This window comes from Dioscorea cayenensis, chromosome 5, assembly GCF_009730915.1.
Source record: "Dioscorea cayenensis subsp. rotundata cultivar TDr96_F1 chromosome 5, TDr96_F1_v2_PseudoChromosome.rev07_lg8_w22 25.fasta, whole genome shotgun sequence".
In the NCBI taxonomy this organism is placed as follows: Eukaryota; Viridiplantae; Streptophyta; class Magnoliopsida; order Dioscoreales; family Dioscoreaceae; genus Dioscorea; species Dioscorea cayenensis.
In genome coordinates this window covers 2,364,057-2,387,831 of record NC_052475.1, presented here as the reverse complement: position 1 = coordinate 2,387,831, position 23,775 = coordinate 2,364,057, and the positions used below count along the sequence as shown (strand labels likewise).

Genomic DNA, 23,775 nt, shown 5'->3' with positions numbered 1-23,775 from the left:
AGAAATAAAACCTATAATAATAATAATAATAATAATAAAACAGAGCGCAGCATCACAAAGGCCAAAAAGCAGCGATGAGAAACCAATTCTATGGTGAGTTGAGTTCTGGATTCTCTCACTTCCTTTTTTTCCAACCTCTTTTTCCGAATTCCACTTCCAATGGTCGTTGTCCGTCCCTTTCCGTAACTCACTCAATTTCCAATCTCAGCCGTCCATTCTCATCCTTTTAAAATCCCAAAGAACCCATTCTCATTTTCCCGGCGATCAACAAACGAACACTCTCTTCTCTCCGTCTCATCACTTCGGTTCTCTCTCATGCTCGTCTAGAGAATTTTTCTAGGGTTTCATTAGGGCTTTGGAATCGGAGAGAGATGGGGATGAACTTCGATGGATTTTGGTCAAAGACGACGCTTATTGGACTGGGGCTTGGCCAGTTCGTTTCCCTTTTGATTACATCCACGGGATTCTCCTCATCCGAGCTCTCTCGACAAGGTTTTGTTGCGTTTTTCTTTTGATTCTTTGGATTTTCTCTGCTTGGATGAGGTTTGGTGGGAATTGGTGTGTTGTTGGTTTTGGTTGGTTCAGGGATTGATGCTCCGACTTCGCAGTCGTTCTTGAATTATGTGCTCTTGGCGATCGTTTATGGTGGTTTGTTGATTCATCGGAAGAGGGCGCTTCAGGTATTTCTAAAATTTCTCCCATTTTCTTTGTTTTCAGTCATTGTCATAGCACGAAACTTCAGAAGAATTGGATTTTTGAAATTTGAGATAAATCTTAAGCAACAATCCGATATAGATATGTTTTGATTGGATTGGATTGGATTTATGTTATTTTATTTTATTTTATTTTTTTTGTGCAGATGAAATGGTACTATTACTTGGTACTGGCTATTATTGATGTGGAAGCAAATTTTCTTGGTGAGTACCTTTTCTTTGGTGAATTGATGAATAAATTTTATTGTTTTTATAGGGTTCTGCAGCAATGGATTGCAGAGTCCTGTCCGATTTTGTGTTTGATTTCTAAAATTTGTTAATGGAGCCTATGTATTTAAACATCTGTGATTTTTGGAGTATATTTATCTCAGCTGGTTCATCTACCTAAACTTACTGTTATTGCTAGCTAAGTGAACGGGCTCTTTAAATCTGCTTATTGTTTGCAGTGGTTAAGGCTTACCAATACACCTCTTTGACAAGCGTCATGCTTTTGGATTGCTGGACAATACCATCTGTGATATTCCTTACCTGGTTTTTTTTGAAGACTAAATACAGACTCCGCAAGTTTGTTGGTGTAGCTATATGTGTTGCTGGCCTTGTAATGGTTGTGTTCTCCGATGTGCATTCAAGTGACAGATCAGGTAAACATTCCAGTTTTGATTTATGAATTTCATGATTCAAAGTTCAAACTTACGAAGGTCAGCAGTTGTAGGAATAGAATTGAATTAATTCCTGTCATGTTATCTTCGTAACACGTTCCACCACATTGAAATGTGCTTAAATTCTCCTTTCATTAGTTTATATTCCACTTGCCTGCCCTTAATTATTTCATTCAGTGGTCAATTCAATAGTTCATGTACCATAGATCAGTATCATGCCAAGTGTTAGTAAAGTAATTGCAATTGCTTCTAAAAGTCTGGAAATTAAATTAGGTTATTATGTATCATTTCATGCAATCTTACCCTCTCTTTTTTTCATTTTCTTGCTACTTTGGTCTTGAAGGAGGAAGCAACCCAATTAAAGGTGATATGCTTGTCATTGGTGGGTCCATGCTATATGCAATTAGTAATGTTAGTGAGGTAAGGTACTATGTCTCCTAATTCATATGATGACATTGTTTTCTAATAAATGCTTTTTTATGATGAAAAGCATATGTTTGAGTCTTTGACTTTGAAATTATATTCCAGTATGATTTATGCCATTTGCTTTAGACATGGCCTATTTAAAGCTTTTTCTTTTTCTAGTCAAACTGCATCTGATTCTGCATTCCTTTTTTTATCAACTCCTAGTTTTTAAAAATGCTCTCAACTCCACCTATAACCCCTGTAGATGCTTTCCTACTTTTAGGAGAATAAATATAATATTGTACCATATACCAAACTGAAATTTGCCATGCCTTGGCTTGCTCCTGAGAGCTGGAGAGTTATCATGCCTGATGCCATTTATAGTCTTTTTTTTGTTTGGTGGTTGGCGGCTATTTTTCTTAATGTTAAGAAAGTGGATATTTCTCTTACCTCTCTTGGTTGATCATTGCATTTTTTTCTTTATACCTGACACTTGGGGACTTACTATTAAATTTTTGTGTTCCCCTCAGGAATTTTTGGTGAAGGAGGGTGACAGAATAGAACTGATGGCAATGCTAGGTTTGTTTGGAGCAATTGTTAGTGCTTGTCAAATGTATCCTTACCGATAAATATACCCAAATTTTTCTTTGATTACACTTACTTGTTTTAGGCCACTTATCGAATTATGTGGGACAGCAAGCATTGAACTTGCTGTGATTCTATTTTTGTCTTGGCATGACCTCATATAGATCATGTGAGACTAATAATGTTTGGTGGATGAAGGTTTTATTTAATTTAACTTAATGTTTGCTGATTTTATATGAATCATCTAGAAAATGTTAGTTGTTATTGAACTCTACAAGCTAAGGAAGCCACTGCTACGCCATTCATAAATTTAAAGATAAAGTTTGTTCTTTGTTTATCTGGGACTGGGAGGACTAGTTTTGTAAGCACCTTGTGCTTGTATCTTAGGTTGTGGTAGTCATATGGTCAGGGTCATGCTGATCAACTGTCCTTAGCGTGATGCTTCTGTTGTTATTGTGATATTTATGAATGTGATCAATTGCTTAATAATCAAACCTTTTTCCCTTAATTTTGTATGATAGAAGCATACTTGAGCGACAGGAGCTTAAATCTATCCATTGGACAGCTGGTGCAGTAAGTTTGTCCCTCTTGACCCTCATTAAATATTTGGAGACTGTAAATCTTAAAAGATGGCTGAGATTTGATTTCTCTGTCATTTTTTTTTTTTTGGTCACCTTTTTGTTTTTTGCAGGCAATACCTTTTGTTGGTTTTGCACTAGCGATGTTTTTGTTTTACTCCACTGTTCCAATTGTGCTTAAGGTATGTTCCAGAATGCTGATGCATGTCTGCATCTCATTACTTCAATTCGTGGAACAAATCTAAGTCCAAATTTTTTTGTTTGATTGGGAATCTGCAGCTGCTCTACCTGCTTAATATGATACAAGATGTCTCATAGTCGCATCTTTAATATGTTTCCTTAATGTGATACTGTGTATCTCATATTTACACATCTTGATGCATTCTTTGAATAAAAGAATAGGGCAAGTCACTCAATTGTCTTGTATAGCAACTTAATGGCAAAATATTGGAATATGTCTATGATACATATCCCAATGTACAACCAAAAGAAAGTCTTAAAATTGTTGGACAAACTAATGCTTGCAAAATGAAACAGTTACCAGTTTCTCTTTATTTTATTCGGTTGCTTCGTAATGGTATCTTGTCCATCTTTTCTGCAGCTGAGCGGTTCAACCATGTTAAACCTCTCTTTGCTTACATCTGACATGTGGGCTGTTCTCATCCGCATCTTTGCTTATCATGAGAAGGTCATGAGTTTATTAAGCCATCTAGTCTCTTCTAAAACATTGCCTTATTTTTGGATAAACTTACCAAACTGAACATCCCTTAAAACATATTGCAGGTTGATTGGATGTACTTCATAGCTTTTGCAGGTGTTGCCGTAGGGTTACTTATTTATTCGGGGTACTCATTCATCTCACAATTGAATTTCACAGACAACTCTCTTTTTATCAAAAGGTGCACTTTACATTCACATTTTCATTATTTAAAAACAGGGGTTCTAAAGAAGATGTCCATCCGGCCCTCGGTGAGGGCGTTGAGGAAGGAGCACAGAACAAAGAGAGAGACGAAGAAGCAGCATTGGACAATGCAACTCAAGAACCAACAATGGCCAGTAGCCAAAAAGGCAGAGATGGTAAACATCAATCCTCTGTTCCTGTTGTGCTGACAAAATAGATTGGCATGTTGTCAGGAATGCCAATCAATAAAGAGTCTTAAAAGCCAAGATGCTTGATCATGAGATTCTATTTTGTGTAGTAGGAAAGGGTCCTTACTACTCTCTGGTCAATGAGGAGCGATGATCAATAGCTGCAACAATCTTGTGTCCTCCGTCATTGAAAAGGGGGAATTAGTTTGGCGCTGGCTACCATGCACCCTTGGTAACATATACCACATTTCAATTCTTCAGTTTGTTCAGCAAGGCAATTGTCTTAGTTTATATTAAAAAAAAAAAAAATTGGATGAACCACATGCAATTGTCATTTGTCATTTTATTGTTGTTGTTCAATTGAAGCATTAACTTAGATGTGTTGTTTAACAGTGTATCTCTATATTAACCAAATTTTATAGATGCCCAAATGCCACTTGAATTGGATATTAAGGGTGTGTTTCGATCAAGGGAATCATCAGTATTAGTATGGTAATTTTTTTACTTTACACTATTAGATTTTGTTTGATATCCAATAAAAGAGTGAACAGTATTTTCTTCAAGTAATTTTATTACTTGACATGAAGTATCATTCTATATTTAAAATCTTATTTTTACCCTTATTTTAAATAATTAATGTAAATTATAAATATTTAAATAATAATTAACCATCATCCATTATTTTTTACAAATTATTATAACAAATTATCATGTAATATAGTAAATTTAATTATTATTAATCATCATATCATTTATTTTTTATTTATAGAAAATGATATAAAAGTAAATTTATTATATTTCTCTTTCATACTTTGTGCCATTCCTCACTCACATTCCTTCCAATCAAACACTCACATTCCTTCCAATCAAACACTCATTTATTACTATTCTCATTCCTCCCATTTCCATTCTCCTTAATCCCATCCCGGGTAAATTTTTTTAATGTGATCACTGTGTTAATACTGATTTCTATGTTGGTCATTGTGTTTCAATTTGTTTTTTTGTCATTAGATATTAATTTGTTTTCACCGGTTGATCACTTGGGGTTTTCCGGCCAAATTTAAATGACGTGGCGGCCAAAAATGCCACGTCACTCTTTTTTTTCTTTTTTTTTTTTATATTTTCTCTCATCCCAGCTGGAGAGAAGCTACTGACTCAACTCACTTAAAAAAAAAAAGAGTGACGTGGCATTTCCAGCCGCCACATCATCTAAATTTGACCAGAAAATCCCAAGTGACCAAACAGTGAAAACAAATTAATATATAATGACAAAAAAAAAACAAATTAAAACACAATAACCAAAATAAAAATCAGCTTACCACATGAAAAATTTACCCTTCTAATCCCCATCCCCTCATTCTTATTCCATATTCCCTGAACCAAATGCACCCTAAGATGAGATTTTTCTCATCTTAAGATTTAACATAGAACCTTAACTAATTAAATCTTATACCTCTAGCTCATTGCACAGATGTTCTGGACATGTGCTGACCATAATAGCCAGCAAACAGGGAAGCCAGACAAAAATACACCGAATCTGTAAAGCTGACATTTTAATAGTGGAGCATTATCATGCCTTAACATGGTATATCAGAAATTTAACAGCTACAGTTTGGAATAGGTTCATACAAGAAGCATAATATTCATACATCAAAAGTCGCAATAGATTTTTGATAAAAAAGTTAGAAAGGCATATCAAAGAAATACCAATTTCACAAATGCATCGAGTTCCCATCCTCTCCTGTGCCTTAGAACATTAAGTTAAGGCACTGATCATGTTAACGCCCTGGTGACTATTGAGCTGGGAAATGGTCAAATGCCATCCCGAAGATTCTCAAATTCAGATCAACCTGCGATTCGCATATTGGTACAACCTGCACCAATTGAAATTATGATTATAACTCATTGCATTTGAAAAGAATAATGCAGTATCAATATTTCAATATGTGAATGAACATCACAATAACCTGCAAACAAGGAAACCTGAAATATAAGACCAAATTATAGAATGTATCTTTAAAACCAGCATTCAAATAGTTCTAAGGAAACATCCGGGAGCATTTTCAAATGTTGAGGTGTTTCCAAATTTACAGAATTGAACCATATAAGCAGCAGAATAGAAAAGATATTCATGCACCAAAAATCCAAAGACTTTAATAAAGAAAAGATAAACTACTTGCACATTAATGCTAATTAAAAGTTAGACAAAGGAGAATACCAATTCTGCAAACATATGAATCAGCAACTCATTCATTCCTCCGCCGCGCCTTGGACATTAATAGTGAATTGGTATTCCTGGTCACACCCGAGATATGAGTCACACATGAAGTAGATCATGTAAGTCTCCTGTCCAGGTTCTGCAGGAGCGTCAAAGTCAAGTTTGACTTTTGCTTTCCGCTGAGGAGCTACCCTCTTTATGGCAAGAAGTTGATTGCTGTTTGTATCTCCCACTACGAGCCACCAGCCCTCTTCTTTAGGCTTGGGATATCTGGGGGCATCCACTGGTCCTACTTCAGAACGACCCTCAAGCTCACGTTCCAAGGCTACATGCAGAGTGACTTTATCTCCAGGCCTTATGTCATCGCTGTCCAGCACCTCATAAACCATCTCGATGTTAGGGAAGCGGTTGCAGAACCTGGCAATGTCGTGCAGCTTTGAATCATCCATCTGCAACAGCTCCCGCCTTTGGTCATCCTCCATGTCGACCAATTCAAAGATTGTCTCAATGCTTTTCCCTGGATTTTCCTGACATTTCCTTGCCAATTCCCTGTCAAAGTGTGGGAGCTGTAGGAGCGTGGAGTCCCGCTCCCACAATCCTTGAGTGACCATTTGACTAATTTCCATAACAGAGATCGCAAGGCTGAGCCACCCGTTGCTGGAAATTACATCAACCATTGCCTGAAGCAAACGATGAGCAGAAAGAAGAACCTCTCGCTGGTCTGCTGCTAGATTTCCAACCACCTTGTGCCTTGAGAAGTGAGCTTGTAGCAGTGCATTTGCCTTAACATGTGGATCTGTGCATCTGGGGTTCTCAAAGGAGAACCTTTGGTGGTTTATCAGCTTTCTTATTAACTCTTCTTCACCAGGCCGTATAGGCAGCTGGTCAAACTCAGCAGCCGATGCCAGAATATCCAGTAGGCCCTTCAGCTTAACTTTTGGTGTCAAAGAAGAACTGAACCGCTCAATAGTGGTGTAACTGATGTAATAGTAAGAAGCAATCAAGCCAAGGTTCAGAGGTTTCAGATACATATCCTCTTCTATAGCTACACACTTGCTCGCCTCCAAGTCATTCAATGCATTCTCTACTAGATCAGAAAGGTGATCTGAAAGATGGCGATGGCTAACACCCTGTAAGTTGTAATAGTTAGGATTCTTTGTAAGTCTTCGGTACATAAAAGTCCAAGTAAGATAATCCACAGCATCTTGCTTGTTCTCGACAACACCAACAACCACCTCAGCATTAAAATGGTCATGGATAAAGTGGTGAAGTTGACTCTCGACAGGAAATGCTTCATAAAGAAACTTCTTGTAGTACTCCTTCCTGGGAGCATGACACAGGATAACACATTTACCAGAATTGTCTTTGAGAGGTCTACTGGCATGACCCATCATCTGTAGCAAGTCAGTAATCGGATAGTCTGTATGAGCATTCTCCCGCCCATCATAGTACTGTGTTCCCATGACAACAACCAAGTGAGCTGGCATTGAAATTCCCCAACACATTGAACTGCTCGCGACACATACTTGAATCCTTCCACTCAAGAACAATTGCAAAACCACTTCACGATCAAGATCAGTGAGACCCTCATGCAAGAAACCAATGCCATGAGAAAGTGTATTTTTTAAGACATCCTCTTTGACACCTGAAATAAAAGTTTCCATTTCTTCTATTGAGCCAAGAAGAAATGCAGGCTTCTCCCCACTGTCAGCAATTGAATAGGTCATCAAGTCAATGGCAGTCAGTCTTGCATGCTTCCTTGTTGGAACAAATATTAATGCAGGCTTGCCATTCTTCGCATGCTGGACAATTGCTGTGTATGTTGGCTTAGTCATTGCTTGCATTCTTGCCTCAAAATTTGCTATATCAACACCTTGAATGTGTATCTCAAGAGGAACAGGTCGTACACCAGGAGGAAAATTGAAGAGACCATGAGAAGTGGCACCAATCCATTCTCCTAGATCTTTGGCGTTTGCAAGAGAAGCCGAAAGTGCTACTATCCGGATACTGTTTCCAATTTGACTTGCAATACGCCTCATCCTAGAGACAATTATTTCCAATATAGGACCCATTGATCCACCAATCAAATGAAGCTCATCAACAATGAAAAGGCTGACCTGTTGAACATGCTTTCGCTGTTTCCATCTTCGAGAGAGGGCATCCCATTTCTCGGGAGTGCTAATAATAATTTGTCCTCTTTCAAGCAACTTCAAGTCTGTAGCAGTTTCACCGGTTAACTCAACCACATTCATGCCAAGGCCCTTTCCAAACTTCTCCTTCCATTCAAGATATCTTTCCTTGGCTAGAGCTTCTATTGGAGCAATGTACACAGCACGCATGATACTTTCTGGACCTTTTTGATGATTTCGCAACAATGCAAACTCAGCACAAATAGTCTTCCCACTACCTGTCGGAGCTGCGACCAAAACATTGTCATCTGTGTTATACAAGACAGTGAAGACCTGTGTTTGTATAGGGTTGAAATGCTTGAATGTGCCATACAAAGCTTCATACAAAGGATTCCTCAAGGCCGTCACTGGAAGAGGTTGCAAATCCAGTAGCTCAGTTGGTGGTGGGTATTTCTCAGGTAAAATCAGATGTCGGAAACAGACAGGTAAGACAGTCAGAGATCCAAGCCACTTGTCAGACACAACACGGATAAAATACTGGGGAGGTAATGGCTCATAGATTGGCACAGTGAAGTTCAAGGTGTGATCTTCATCAATGTACTGCTTCTTCAGCATGAAATACTCATGATGAAGGATGAATTCACCATCATTATCCTCAACAATAACCCAAAATGGCTCCACATACCCATGAACCTTGTCATCCCATTGGAAATCAGGGGTTATTGTCAGCTCAAAACCCAAAATTGTTCGAGTGATTGGTTGAACACGAGCTGCAAGATTAAGCTTCGGCAACTGATGTATATTCTTGTGAAGGGTTCTCCCCATCTTTTGGTAGCGAATCAACTCTCCAATCTCCTGTGAAGATAGATCATAGTACCTTTCCCAAGCTAAATCCTTCTTCTCTAATTTCATCAAAATTTCATTTGGTATACCAGCAAACTGTCGAAGAGGTGTTTGGACACTCCACATGCGTTTATCAACCATCTTGCACATATTCAAAGCTCTTTCAGCAAGTTGAGCCCAACCCCTCTTCAACACAATCTCAAACAACGCTCGGAGCAGCCGCCCAGCACTCTGCAAAAATAATCAGACATGAATCAGGTCAAGGACAACCAATGATAAACACAATAAGGAGATGCTAAAAGGTACAGCATATGAGGTAAACTTAAAGCATAAAAATAAGAAATACCTGTCTGATGTAAACCATATCAGATGTCAATGAAAGCCCTTCAAGCTTCAAACCTGCTATGTATGCTTGTAGCAAAACATTGATCTTTGCACTTGGCTCTTCCAAGCTTTCTTTCACAGGAATAGGAACCCGATCCAAGAGCTTTGCAAGTTCCATCTTTTCATCCTGCCTAACTGCAACATATTTAAATTCTTCACTGAGTGAAAAGAGCCGGCAAAGTTCAATGTCACCCATCGTTGGCTTCAGATACTCATTGTAAGTCGAGATTGTCCCATGTGTTATATAGTAATAACTAGCAATCCTACCCAGATCAGTGACCTGGAAATACCCACTTTTCCTGTCATACTTGATCAAATTATTCCTATCCAAGATGCTTGCGGCAGAATGGATCTGTAGAAGAAAAGAAAAATAAAAATGAGGAAGCACAACTAACTAAAATGGAGAAAAAGAAAGATAAGACATTAAACAATCCAACCTTAGACACTGCTAACAGAAAATCTGAACAAAATAAAACAGAATAACATTATTTGGTTCATAACTTGGCGCTAGATGGGGCTATCTCTAAACTGCAATATCTGAAGATAAAAGACAGAAGGGAGGTAGTTCAACAGCCTCTTTAAAAACACGGATGGTCTAGTTTCATGCCACTGGTTTCCTTGACCACCCATTAGTACATAGAGAAGCAGGCGGCTCAGGAAAAGATTTCCCCGGCTCCCTTGCTTCTACTCTACTTCATACTTAGACTTAAGTAAAACTCTTAAGCTTTTATTGCATAAAAAAATATTCTATACTCAGGTCTATAAATGCATGGACATGATCATCAAGCGAGGAGCAAAGCAAACAAATATATATCACAGAATCATAAGTAGCAACAAGAAAGAGGCATGAACAGAGAAAAAACTACAAACACAATCGGCATGCTATTTGTTAGTATATATAGGCAGCAGATGTATCTGTATTTGTGTATGTAGATGAAAAAGGTATGCAAAGATATCTACAAACACACAAGCAAAATGCCAGTAGTTGCAAAAAGCATACAAGTAGATTATTTAGGTTGGCACACGCACGCATGCACAAGGTAGTAATAAGTAATAAAACAGAATGTAATGAAACTAACGTAAGTACTATAAGGAATTGGTGCCAAACACACACACACACACACACACACAAAAACAGCATAAATATTATAACGAATTAGTGTCAAAGACTTACGAGATCAGCTCTTCTTTCCTCCAAATTTGTATCTTTCTCCAAAATATCAGCAGGTAAACCATAAAGAGTTGGATTACGAAGCATTCTTATATACAAGTATGTGTACCCAATCCAAGTACATGCTTCTCTGGCATTCTGCACAGTCCCAAGAACTATCTCTGCATTTAACTGGTCAGCCAATTTAGACACAAACTGGCTCTCAATAGGAAGTTGTTGATTCATGAGAGAGAGATAATACTGCAACTCAGTATGCCCTGTCAGAATTATTCCATCTCCATAGGAATCATATTGAGGCCTTCCTGCACGCCCAAGCATCTGCATAACATCCAAGGGGCTCAATTCAGTCCATGCTCCTTTCTCTGGATTATAAACCTGAGTCCCCTTAATGATCACTGTGTGTGCTGGCAAGTTAACACCCCACGCAAGGGTGGCAGTTGACACCAACACTTGCACATGACCATCAGCAAAAAGATCCTCAACCAGAGATCGGTCTGGCCTTGTCATCCCAGCATGGTGAATTGCAAACCCATAAGGCAAGAGGTCTTTCAAATCATTACTCTTGACCAATTCTGTTTGATTCTGAAGAATTTCACGGCTTGCACCGTCATCCCTCAAAAACCTACCTAACGTATCATTTGCCAGAGCAGTGTCTCGTATCGCCCGGGCAGTTTTTGCAGTTTCCTTCCTTGAGTGGACAAAGATAAGCACTTGATGCTTTCCAGCAGCACCCATAACCTTATCATAACATATTTCATTCATCAATTGAAACCGCTGCAAGGGTTTCTTCACAGTGATTCCAATGTACTGCTGCGCAAGTGGACAGGGCCTATAGCTGTTGTCAAAATAGAAAAGACCTTTAGATCGATCCACGCGTAGAAACAATGCCACATCTTCATAGTTTGGAAGAGTTGCAGATAGGCCTACTAGACGAATGTGCTCTTTAGTGGTTTCTATCTGCCTAACTGTCCTAGCAACAATACTTTCAAGGACAGGTCCTCTGTTATCATGAAGAAGATGAATTTCATCAATAATGAGAAGTTTCACAAGCTGTGTATAAGTTCTATCACCTGATTTTCTGGTGACAATATCCCACTTCTCTGGTGTTGTCACAATTATATGAGTCTCTTCAATCTGTTGACGAGTGAGAGAATGATCTCCACTAAGCTCCTTAACAACTATATTATAAGACTTCAAGCGATGCGATAAATTTCCAACCACTTCTGCAACCAGAGCTTTCATTGGCGCCACATAAATAATCTTCTTGCTAAACGGCTCATCTGGGTTCTCAGATTGATGCATACCAAGCTCATGAAGTATGGTCAGCATGGCAACATTTGTTTTTCCAGCACCGGTTGGAGCACAAAGAAGTATATTCTCAGGGCTGAAGAGGGCCGTCTCATAGACTCTGCTCTGCACTCTGTTCAGTTGCTTCATCCCTTCAAAAGCTGGTTGCGCCCACTCAGGCATCATGGATATCCTAATCAGCTCCTCTCCATCAGCAAATGGTTTTGGTTTCAAAGAAGGAACATAGACCTCCTCGTAACCCTTCTGATTGGCTCTATAAGATCCCATAGGAAGCTCACACTTTTTGTTTGCCATCAATAGACCACCTTGATGAAATGCGAGGCTATCAAGGTCAAGCAGCTGCCGTTGCCCCTTCAACCACCCATTGTCTGCATCCCTATCAATGACCCGTCGACCCTCATCTCCATCAGTACCATTCCTCTCATCCTTTAACCGCCTTGCCTCTTCCCTAATGCTCTTCTCCAAGTTCTTCTGTCTCTCCTTTGCAGATGCTCTTGTGGCATGCAGCTGTTCCAAGATAGTAGCAAGGCCTGGACCCATAGTAGTCATTTCTTCTTCAATCTTCTTCCTTTGCTCCTGGTCTTCAGCCCTTGCCAATCTAGTACACCACACGATCTTCAGCCGGTTCCTCAAAAGCAACTTAATGAGATCAAACTTGTCATAATCCAGAAGCATCACAAGCCGGTTCTCAACATCCCGATCATCACCTTCAGCCAATATCTCCAGCACTTCTTCTGCAAGTTTTTGGCTTTGCTGGGGATCTATCTCCTCATAAGCTTGAGAGATTTTCCTTTGAAGCCAATAAGCATCGATGTCTTGAACATTCAACGCAAGGCCCTCATTGGCCTCTTCCAAGTCATCATCATCAATCCCGCCCATCTGCATAGCACCAGATCCATTCTGCTCCTGGCCCTCTTCATCTTCGTTTTCTGATTCCTCCTGGACCTGAACATGAACATGGGATAAAACTCCATTACTACACATAAGAAAAGCATAGAAAACAAACAATAGAAGGGAGAAGTAATGAATACCTGATCATAATCACTCTCTTCTTCCTCCTCATCCTCCTCAAACTCCACAGCAACACCAATATCATCATCAAGCGCCTCTTCATTCCCATCAGCCGGAGCCGGAGCCGCAGCATCACCCCCATCTTGATAGTCAGTGATCAGCCTCCCAATAGAAACAAGCTGATCAAAGAGCTGGTTCGAAATTGGATTCAAAAGCTTCTCTATCTCCTTCTTCTTATCAGGATTCTTGAACTTCTCGTTCTTCAGTACCGCCAGTACCTCATCAGCCGCGCCACTGAGCACATCCTGCGGCTGCCCACCAAACTGCTGCTGGATCACACTAAGCAAAGCTTCATAGGCCGCACGGGTCTCCTTTGTTTTGGGCTGGTAGACGGCATCATCAGCAAGAGAAAGCACGCTCTCCTCCTGGAGGACACGACGGCGCTTGCTCTCCTTGCGCGGCTCCTGCTCGAGAGCAGCAGGGTCACGCTCCTTCTTCTTCTTAGATTTCTTCAACTTCTCCTCGAGCTCCGGGGGCTTTCCACGGTAGACACGATCCCCGAAGTGCTTGGGATCGATCTTTCCCCAGAGGGACTCCGGCTCGCCGGTGGGCTCATGGGTGTCACGGGGCCGGGAGTCGGTGGTGAGGACAAGGCTAGAGTTGGCGCGATACTCGTACTGCTTGAACCGTGCGTGCGCCTCCGCACCGCCGCCCAGATGGGCCATTGCCGCTACCGGACGCTCACACTCTGAGAAGATTAGCGAGGACGAAGGGTCGAATTCGATTTCTAGGGTTTTCTAGGGTTTTGAGATTTAGATGCTTGCGAGAGGACGAAGGGTCGAATTCGATTTCTAGGGTTTTGAGATTTAGATGCTTGCGAGAGAGAGAGAGAGAGATTTATAAAGATCGCGTTGAGGCGGCAACAATAACGGGTCGGGTATGAATAGTCTGACCCGATATCCAGATCCGATATAATTTAATTAATATTTATTAAAATTATATTTTTTGTTATGTTATGTCTTATCTTAAACTTTTTAATTATTTTTTTATAAATTTATTTTATATAATTTAATAATGATAATATTAAAATATAAAAAAAATTGTTCTATAATGTTTATGACAATATAATAAGGCCTTGTTTGGGTTGGCTTCTCAAAAAAAACACTTTTTTAAAGTTTAATAGAAGTGCTTCTGGAAAAAGTGCTTTTCCAGAGTAAGTTAAGCACTTTTTTATATTTTGTGTTTGTATTAGCTTTTCTGTAAAAGCAGAAGCTGTAAAAAAAGCTGAAAAACAGCTTTTTTCAGAAGCTAGTGATGAGCAGCTTCTGAAAAAAAGCTGTTTTTTAGCTTATTTTTACAGCTTCTGCTTTTGCAGAAAAGCCAATACAAACAACTTTTTTTGAACCCAGAAGTGCTTAACTTATAAAAAAGCACTTCTGGGTTTTCCAAAAGCTCATCCAAACAAGCCCTAAATATGATTTGGCCCCAAAATTCATGTTTTTTAAAGAATTATATTTAAAATGTTCATTTATTAATTATCTTATTCAAATAATCATAATCTATTGATTATCTTATCATATAAATATAATTTTAAAAATTTTAACGGTTTTTTAAATATATAAATTATTTATTTAATTTATTTATGATAATATTAAAATACAATAAATTTTACGTTAGGATTCTAAGATTACAATTTTAATGTTAGCATTAAATTAGTTTAGTATGGTGCAAATTAACGATGTGATATATATTCAGATATTACATTATAAGTAGTTTAGTTGGACAATTTGAATAAAAATACAGCATGAACGGTTTTTTTACATTCTACATTAAAAACTATACCATAAAGAATACGTTTACAATACCAAAAAATAAAATATAGCATATGTTATAAATAAATCAAAAATAATGTTGATTAATTAAGAAACACAGGTAAATATCATCCATTTTTCATTTTCCTAATTATCTTTGTTTTTTTTTTATCTTTCAAAATTAAGGATCTATCATGTTTTTCCAAATAAATTGCATATTGTTTGTGTGCAAATGCACTCAAAAGATAAACATGGCTATTTCGTATTAGTTTTAATAAATTAGATGTTATAAGTTAAGATAGTTTGTTATGTTTGTTATGTGTTTGTTTTGTTTTTATAAGGGGTTAGTTTAAGAGATAGGGAGAATAATCATTTGCTCATCTTTCTCTCAAACCTCCTCCATCTATCTCTTTTTATTCCAACCACCGCTCTTGGTTTTAGGGGTTTTAATAGCAGCTTACTTGTAATTATTGATGATGTTTTATATTTTATATTTTTATTATGGAATTTATTATTTAATAAAAAATATAGATTTAAAAAATCATTATTATTTCGCCTAGGCTATATTTTCACTAACACCGTCACAACCCAAGAAAATACTTATTTCCTTCTCCAACACTAATTCTTATTAAAAGATTTTATAAATTTTTTTATCTTAGTTCAAGATAACAATTATCGAAGAATAATGAATAATGAAGAATGTCGCAATGTGATCTCAGCGAGCTGGACAGGCAATGACGCATGTTCTATGATGAAGAAAATGTATCGATGTGGGCAAGCATTGGTATGTTGGGGAGTGAATCACACAGGCCAATTCAGAAGGAGGTTAAAGTTTCACAAAGAGAAGATGGTGAGGTCGATGCGAGGTAGGGGGAGGGTAATTCTGAATTTTTCAAAGCAAGAGATGAGTATTATGATATTCTGAACCAACAGGAAATTTATTGGAAACAGAAGGCTAAGACCTTTTGGCTCAAAGATGGGGATCAGAATTCAAAATACTTTCATGCCCAAGCTTCTCATAGGTGGAAGAATAATAGTATTACAAAACTGAAGGATGAGGAGGGGGTGTAAAGAACTTTGTCCAATGGATTACAGGGGATGGTGGCTTCCTACTTTCGCTCTCTATATAATTCACGATTGAACTATCCAGAATTGGTTACTAACGAGTTGGAGAAACGGCTCTCGAATGCAGACCGGGTTTATCTGTCGGCTGATTTTACACCACAGGAGGTTAAAGAAGCAGTGTTCGCTATTCATCCAGATAAAGCCCTAGGTATGGATAGTCTTAATGCTGGCTTTTTTCAACATTATTGGGATATCATTGGACAGGATGTGACATCATCATGCCTTACTTGGCTCCGAGATCAAGCCTTTCCACAGGAAGTGAATGAAACAATTCTGGTTTTGATTCCGAAGGTCTACAAACCTACTATCTTATCAGAACTTAGGCCTATAGCACTTTGTAATGTATTGTATAAAATTGTGAGTAAAATGTTGACTAACAGGTTGCGGAATATTATTCATCATATCGGAGAATCCAAATGCTTTTATTCTAGGAGATGCATCTCTGATAATGCTCTCATAGCTACATAATTAGTGCATTATCTACATCGGAAAACCCAAGGTAAAATGAGTATTGCAGCTTTGAAAATTGATTTGAGCAAGGCATATGATCGAGTAGAATGGTCATTCTTGGAAGCAATGCTTGTACCTATGGATTTCCCCTCAACCTGGATTTGAATGTTTATGGTTTGTGTTAATATTGTTACATTCAGAGTGTCGATTGGTTCATCATTATCGGAGATTATCCTTCCACAAAGGGGCCTTCGTCAAGGTGACTCATTGTCACCTCTCTTATTTATTATTTGTGTAGAAGGATTCACATGTTTGACGGACCGTTTTGTTAATATGGGAACCATACATGGATGTAAAGTGGCACGAGAGGCTCCACAAATTACAAGCCTTCTATTTGCTAATGATAGTCTATTTTTTTTTTCAAAACAGATATAAGAAAAGCTGAAACGATGAAGCATATATTGAGTTTATTTCAGAGGGCATCAGGGCTAGAGATCAATCATCAAAAATCTATAATCATTTTTAGTCCTAATACTCCATCACAAGTTCGATTACGGGTTTATAATACTCTCCAGATTGTGGAATATGTTGCTTAGATAAAGTATTTGGGTATCCCGTTGGGCATTGGCAGAAGGAAAAACAAAGCGTTCAACTTCATTCGAGACAGAATATGGGGCAGGCTACAGAATTGGATGTCTAAGCTCTTATCTCGGGCAGGAAAGACAGTTTTTCTTAAATCAGTTATTCAAGCCATACAAAATTATTGTATGAGTATCTATTTAGTTTTGCAGGAGTTCTGCAAGGATCTAAAGAGAATGATGAATAGCTTTTGGTGGGAAAACAAAAAGGAACATGGCAAGAGTATGAACTGGAAGAGATGGGACTTTTTATGTCAAGAAAAGGAGAATGGAGGCCTGGGATTTAAAAAACTTCATGAATTTAACTTGGCTTTACTGGCAAAACAGTCATGGAGGCTTGTACATTGCCAAATTCCCTTGTTGGCAGGGTTCTAAAGGCAAGATATTATCCGTCATCCTCGTTTTTAGAGGCCAGTTTGGGTCATAAGCCAAGTTATTCATGGCGAAGTTTAATGGCGATGCAGGAAGTAATTCGTAAGGGGACTTGATGGAGGGTAGGTAATGGTCATTCAACCTTGATATGGCATTCTCCATGGCTACCTGATGTGAATTGTCCACGGGTAACTACAGAGCAATCAACAAATTCAAGAATAGAGATGGTAGCAGAGTTAATGTAGGAGGGTGGTATGGGTTGGAATAATTCAATGTTGACAAATTTTAACATGCGAGACAGAGAGCTAATTCTCCAAATTCCATTAAGCATTCGAAATGTGATCGATAGTCTTTATTGGTGGCCAGACAAGAAGGATCAATTTAAGGTGAAGGATGCGTACCAATTATTAACCAACCAAGATTCTCCATGGCAGGATCACAATATGGCTACATTCTGGATGAAGCTATGGAAGTTGAATATTCCACCACGAGTGAAGGATTTCATGTGGAGAGCGGGGTCTAGTTGTCTCCCGAGTCCCAACTAAAGAGATATTAATAGCAAGACATATTGAAGTGGATCCTCTATGTTGTGTCTGTAACAATGCTCCGGAATCCAACATTCATATTCTGTGGGAATGTTTCTATGCTCGGGAATATTGGAATGAGGCTAGGTGGGCAAACCAGGTAGGAACACATTCCTCTCTGAGATCTTTATTTTCCTATGTGTTCCAGAATTCATCTCATGAGCAATGTGCAATGTTCTCTGTGATTTGTTCTACTATTTGGAAGCATAGAAATGAGGCCTTTTGGGAAGGCGAACACACTCCAGCGATGATAGCTTTATCAGCGGCATCATGTTTCCTTCACCAATGGCAAGTTTCTAGGAACTTGCCATTGGTCACAAGATTACATGACCAACAAGACCTAAATCAAGTTTGGTTGCCACCGACACAGGGTTGGCTAAAGATGAATATAGATGCTGCCATTAAGACCAAGCTAAACAAATCAGGCTTGGCCGGGCTGTTGCGTGGTCCTGATCCTCAAACCTTGGTAGTTGATGGAATTTCATGGCCTTCCGTAATTGATGTTATGTTGGCTAAAACGCTTGCAATCAGGGAAGCGTTATTGTGGTTAAAAGAATTTCACCTATGAAATGTGATCCTTGAATGCGATGCTGAATATGTGGTCAAGGCTATCAACAACTGCAACAGCATGAACTCAAATTTAGGCCTTATTGTAACTGATTGTAGTTACTTACTCTCAAACCTTTCAAATGTTTTTTTGTTGTCATATTAGGCGCTCAGCGAACGGAGCTGGAGCTACTGATGCTATCGCTAAGGCAGCATGCTTTATGAGTGCGTGAAGACGTTGGACCATCCTTGATCCAACCCATCTGTCTTCTCTTCTCCATGTTTAATGGCAAGTCTGGTTATTGCTTTTCAAAAAAGATAATAATTATTGACTTTCCCCTGTTTTGGAATTAAGCAAATTTTACGTTTACAAGACAAAATGAAAAACATAAGCATACACAATAACAAGTATATGTTTATATATATACATATATTTTATCTATGGTTAGATTTTTTTATTTTTAACTATAATCAAATCTCATTATTTTAACAACTGTTTAACAATTATGTACGACAATTAATTAACATAATTTAGACTACTTAGAAATTGGTTAATATCACAATTTTATTTTCTTCTAAATTGGGCAATCAAAAAAATTGATTTAGGTTGTGCACATCATTTAATTGTTGAAAGACCCATCTCAATTTAGGTAGGGATTGATGCTAATTTAGATTTTTTTTAATGTATTTTTACTATTTTAAGATGTGTTTATTTCTGTACTTACGAGTAGATATTTATTTGTAACTAAAGTTAAATTCCACAAAGTAAGCTACAGTAACAAATAACAATTATATACTGCAATTGGTTAATATAAGTTAGACTATTTAGAGATGGGTTAATATCATTTGCATCATTCGTAAGATAGGATTGGTTGTTTAAAGAACACACCATCTCATTTAACATAATAAGTAATATATTTTTCAGCATGTTTTTTATAAAAACTTTTTAATCATATATGTTGGTTGGTAAAAAAAACCGCTTATTTAGCAATTTTGTTTAACAAACTCTGGCGTAAATTTGTTCATCATCAAGATTATTTAATATACTCATTCGTAGATTTGCAAGCAAGCTCCTCACGAGTCTACTCATAAGCTTGATCACAAGCCTTAATGAGACGAGTAGTATATAGTTTAGGCTTGGCTCGATTAATTGTTCGAGCTCAAAAGTCAACCTCGAGCTTGGTTGATTTACTCAATGAACAAGATTTTTTAGAATTAAGTTTCAAGTAGCTTGTGAGCTGCTTGGTTGGTTTGTAACCTTATATGTGTATGTGTATGCTTTGTGGTGAAGATATTTTTTCATAATTTTTTTTTTCTTTTCTATTGTTGTTTTTTAAAATTTAATTCATAATGAGTATATATTTGTATTAATCTATTAAATAATTATTATATGATAATAAAATAATATATTTAAATCATTCATTTTATAATGTACAATTTCTCAATTTAAATTTTAAAAAACTTTTTTAAAAAAATCATTGGAATGATGATGAGAAGGCATATACTAAAAAGAAAAAAAAGTGAATAAAATATTTCTATGAATTAATTATCCAGCACGTACATCATGACTCAACAATACAAGATTTTGAATTATAAGCTTATATTTATACTGGGAATCGTCACCATTATTGCTATATGTATTCGGGGGACTTGAACTTAATATATCTTTTGTAATGGGCTGGTACCACTCGTTACAAATAATATGTTATTGTGTAAATAGAATAATAAATTTTATCCACCACACCAACAAAGTCGTTGTAGTATAGTGGTGAGTATTCCCGCCTGTCACGCGGGTGACCCGGGTTCGATCCCCGGCAACGGCGGGTTATTTTTATATATTAATTTTTTTTTAGACAAAACGTCATATTCAATGTGTATAATTTCCCAAGAACCAGACACAATGCAAAAAAATAAAAAAAGTGCTTTTCGCCAATTTATTAAAAAAAAAAAATAATAATTTCCCAAAAATGAAAGTTTCAATCCATAATAAAATACTATACATTTACAACAAGTGAAGAATGTAACTTAAAACTCATGTTATTTATTGATTTACTGGGATGCGTGCACCAATATTACATCTTAAATGAAACAAATGCCATTCACATAGAAAAATATGATAAACAAATAAGAAGAAAATTCATGAATTCACACAACGAATACAAGAATCCAAGTTCCATCCGACTCCTTCACTTCCTCCCATTTATTTCATTTGGAGATCTTTGGCAAAGCTCAGTGCAGTAGTACTTCTTCCACAACATGCATGCTATGAGAATTGCATGCATATTATTGATTAGGTTTCTCATCCAAGTATGATATTCATTGTGATAATGACATGTAGACAACAGCCTTGTGCTTTGCCAAACTCTCTTTATTCTGTTAGTCAGGAAGCCTGGAAATTAAACAAGATGTTTGATAGAATTAGTTTATAATATATATATATATATATATTATTAAGCTTGTGGATTAACTTGAGTTTAATTAAGAATGTGTGAATGTGAATATGAGACTAATTACCTGGTTTTGGAGGAGGAGATGAGAGTGCCGAACTTTTTACTCTTAATAATGAATGGGAGGTGGTGGGGAGGAATAGATGTAGGGAGGAGGTGGGGATGGAGATGGAGGTGGAGGAGATTTGTAGAGGTAGGGTGGTGGAGGTGAAGGCGATGGTGGTGGTGGTGACTTGTAGACATACGGAGGTGGAGGAGATGGCGATGGAGGTGGAGGAGATTTGTAGAGGTAGGGTGGTGGAGGTGAAGGTGATGGAGGTGGTGGGGACTTGTAGACGTACGGAGGTGGAGGAGATGGAGATGGAGGTGGTGGGGACTTGTAGAGGTATGGAGGTGGAGGTGAAGGTGATGGAGGTGGTGGTGATTTGTAGTAGTAAGGAGGCGGAGGAGACGGCGACGGTGGTGGTGGTGATTTGTAGACGTATGGAGGTGGAGGAGATGGTGAGGGTGGAGGAGGTGATTTGTAGAAATAGGGTGGAGGAGGAGATGGTGATGGAGGTGGTGGTGATTTATAGTAATAAGGAGGTGGAGGAGATGGTGATGGAGGTGGTGGTGATTTATAGTAATAAGGAGGTGGAGGAGATGGTGATGGTGGTGGCGGAGACTTGTAGTAGTAAGGCGGAGGTGGAGACGGTGAGGGTGGTGGTGGAGATTTATAGTAATAAGGAGGTGGAGGAGATGGCGATGGTGGTGGTGGAGATTTATAGTAATAAGGAGGTGGAGGAGATGGCGACGGTGGTGGTGGAGATTTATAGTAGTAAGGAGGTGGAGGAGACGGCGATGGTGGTGGTGGAGATTTATAGTAGTAAGGAGGTGGAGGAGAGGGTGATGGTGGTGGAGGGGATTTATAGTAATATACTGGTGGATGAGACTCCACCGGAGGAGGAGGAGATGTGTAGTGATAAACAGGAGGTTTGGGCTTTTCACATTCGGCATATGGTTTCTCTGGTGCATATGCAAGGGATTTAGCCTTTAGAACAATTTGATCATGACCATGTGTCTTGGACACAACTCTGAGCTTGGTACCCATATTTAAGCTTGTAGGGATATTGCAAACAGACCCCTTTGGTGCTGCATGGAGCTCAACTTTGCAACCCTCTGCTCCATATTTCCAGTAAGGATAGCCCTTGATTGCCACACTGTATTTGCCATAGCCCTTTGTCACTCCATAAGCAATGTATGCATCATGACCAGCTGTGCATGTCACCTTCACTACAGCACCTGCAATATATATATATATATATGTCATACATACATGCTTAACAACATAGTTCTACGTACACATTTATATATATATATATATTTGCATGTTTTGTAACTTGATTGACCAATATTACCTTTGAATAATTTCTTGATGTGAGATTCAACCGGGTATTTCCAGTTGTAGCATTTGTAGCAATAGACTGAACCGACCACCTTAACAATTGGTGAGTAATGGTAAGGTGGTGGAGGAGATGTATAGTAGTAGGGAGGTGGAGGAGATGGTGAAGGTGGCGGAGGAGATTTGTAGTAGTACGGTGGTGGAGGTGAAGGAGAAGGTGGTGGAGGTGATTTGTAATAGTATGGAGGTGGAGGTGAGGGAGAAGGAGGAGGTGGAGACTTATAATAATATGGAGGAGGAGGCGAAGGTGAAGGTGGAGGAGGTGACTTATAATAGTAAGGAGGTGGTGGAGACTTCTCCGGTGGAGGAGGAGATTTGTAATAGTAGGGAGGTGGAGGTGAAGGATCAGGAGGAGGTGGAGACTTATAGTAATATGGAGGAGGAGGTGAAGGTGAAGGTGGAGGAGGTGATTTGTAATAGTAAGGAGGTGGTGGAGACTTCTTCGGCGGTGGAGGAGATTTGTAATAGTAAGGAGGCGGTGGTGAAGGAGAAGGAGGAGGTGGAGACTTGTAGTAATATGGAGGAGGAGGTGAAGGCGAAGGCGGAGGAGGGGATTTATAATAGTAAGGAGGTGGTGGAGACTTCTCCGGCGGTGGAGGAGATTTGTAATAGTATGGAGGCGGTGGTGAAGGATCAGGAGGAGGTGGAGACTTGTAGTAGTATGGAGGTGGAGGTGAAGGTGAAGGCGGAGGAGGGGATTTATAATAGTAAGGAGGTGGTGGAGACTTCTCCGGCGGTGGAGGAGATTTGTAATAGTATGGAGGCGGTGGTGAAGGATCAGGAGGAGGTGGAGACTTGTAGTAATAGGGAGGTGGAGGTGATGGAGAGGGAGGGGGAGGTGATTTATAGTAATAAGGTGGTGGAGGAGATGGTGATGGTGGTGGTGGTGATTTGTAATAGTAGGGTGGTGGAGGAGATGGTGAAGGAGGTGGTGGAGATTTATAAAGATAAGGAGGTGGTGGTGATGCATAGATGTATGGTAGCTCTGTTGAGGCAATAGCTACATTGCTTGAAGCTAGGAATAAGGCAAGTGCTGCGGCAATGGCCGGCAATAGATGACCCCCGAAGGGGCCACCGGCTTGTAATCTCATTGGATCACCTGCAATTCAGCTCAATAAAGAAGAAGAAGAAGAAGAAGAAGAAGAAGAGTAGAAAGAGAGGACTTGTTTGATGCCTTGAGGCTTTGGAGAAACCATGTATTTATAGAGAAAGAGGTTTGTTGAAACATGGTAGTAATAAGGAAACTATCAACATTGTTAGAACATAGT

At 38.6% G+C, this 23,775-nt stretch overlaps 3 protein-coding genes and 1 non-coding gene across 6 annotated transcripts; 2 read left to right on the top strand and 2 right to left on the bottom strand.

Moving 5' to 3' along the window:
* Positions 1-56: 56 nt before the first annotated feature.
* On the top strand, positions 57-4,476 carry LOC120262050 (solute carrier family 35 member F1-like). Of its 2 annotated transcripts, none has more exons than XM_039270101.1 (12): positions 57-492; positions 586-680; positions 860-917; positions 1,160-1,354; positions 1,716-1,792; positions 2,308-2,390; positions 2,884-2,935; positions 3,054-3,122; positions 3,542-3,628; positions 3,724-3,785; positions 3,878-4,017; positions 4,143-4,476. In XM_039270101.1, the coding sequence occupies exons 1-12, from the start codon at positions 372-374 to the stop codon at positions 4,181-4,183; spliced, it is 1,080 nt and encodes a 359-aa protein (XP_039126035.1). In that variant the 5' UTR covers positions 57-371; the 3' UTR covers positions 4,184-4,476. The 2 variants fall into 2 exon arrangements, with proteins under 2 accessions (XP_039126035.1, XP_039126034.1); XM_039270100.1 differs by having other exon boundaries at positions 4,140-4,476.
* Positions 4,477-5,565: 1,089 nt separating this feature from the next.
* LOC120261059 (DExH-box ATP-dependent RNA helicase DExH12-like) lies at positions 5,566-13,959 on the bottom strand. 2 transcript variants are annotated; one of them, XM_039268731.1, is made up of 6 exons: positions 13,943-13,959; positions 13,114-13,878; positions 10,778-13,027; positions 9,566-9,955; positions 6,248-9,450; positions 5,566-5,903 (listed from the first exon to the last, which is right to left on the bottom strand). In XM_039268731.1, the coding sequence occupies exons 2-5, from the start codon at positions 13,816-13,818 to the stop codon at positions 6,280-6,282; spliced, it is 6,516 nt and encodes a 2,171-aa protein (XP_039124665.1). In that variant the 5' UTR covers positions 13,819-13,878; positions 13,943-13,959; the 3' UTR covers positions 5,566-5,903; positions 6,248-6,279. The 2 variants fall into 2 exon arrangements, with proteins under 2 accessions (XP_039124665.1, XP_039124664.1); XM_039268730.1 differs by having other exon boundaries at positions 13,114-13,955.
* Positions 13,960-20,370: 6,411 nt separating this feature from the next.
* On the top strand, positions 20,371-20,442 carry TRNAD-GUC. Its single transcript has one exon. It is a non-coding gene; the product is annotated as a tRNA-Asp (tRNA).
* Positions 20,443-20,644: 202 nt separating this feature from the next.
* On the bottom strand, positions 20,645-23,775 carry LOC120260791 (extensin-2-like). Its single transcript, XM_039268353.1, has 3 exons — positions 22,464-23,775; positions 21,134-22,347; positions 20,645-21,008 (listed from the first exon to the last, which is right to left on the bottom strand). Exons 1-2 carry the CDS (start codon positions 23,596-23,598, stop codon positions 21,176-21,178), a joined length of 2,307 nt encoding a protein of 768 aa, XP_039124287.1. The 5' UTR covers positions 23,599-23,775; the 3' UTR covers positions 20,645-21,008; positions 21,134-21,175.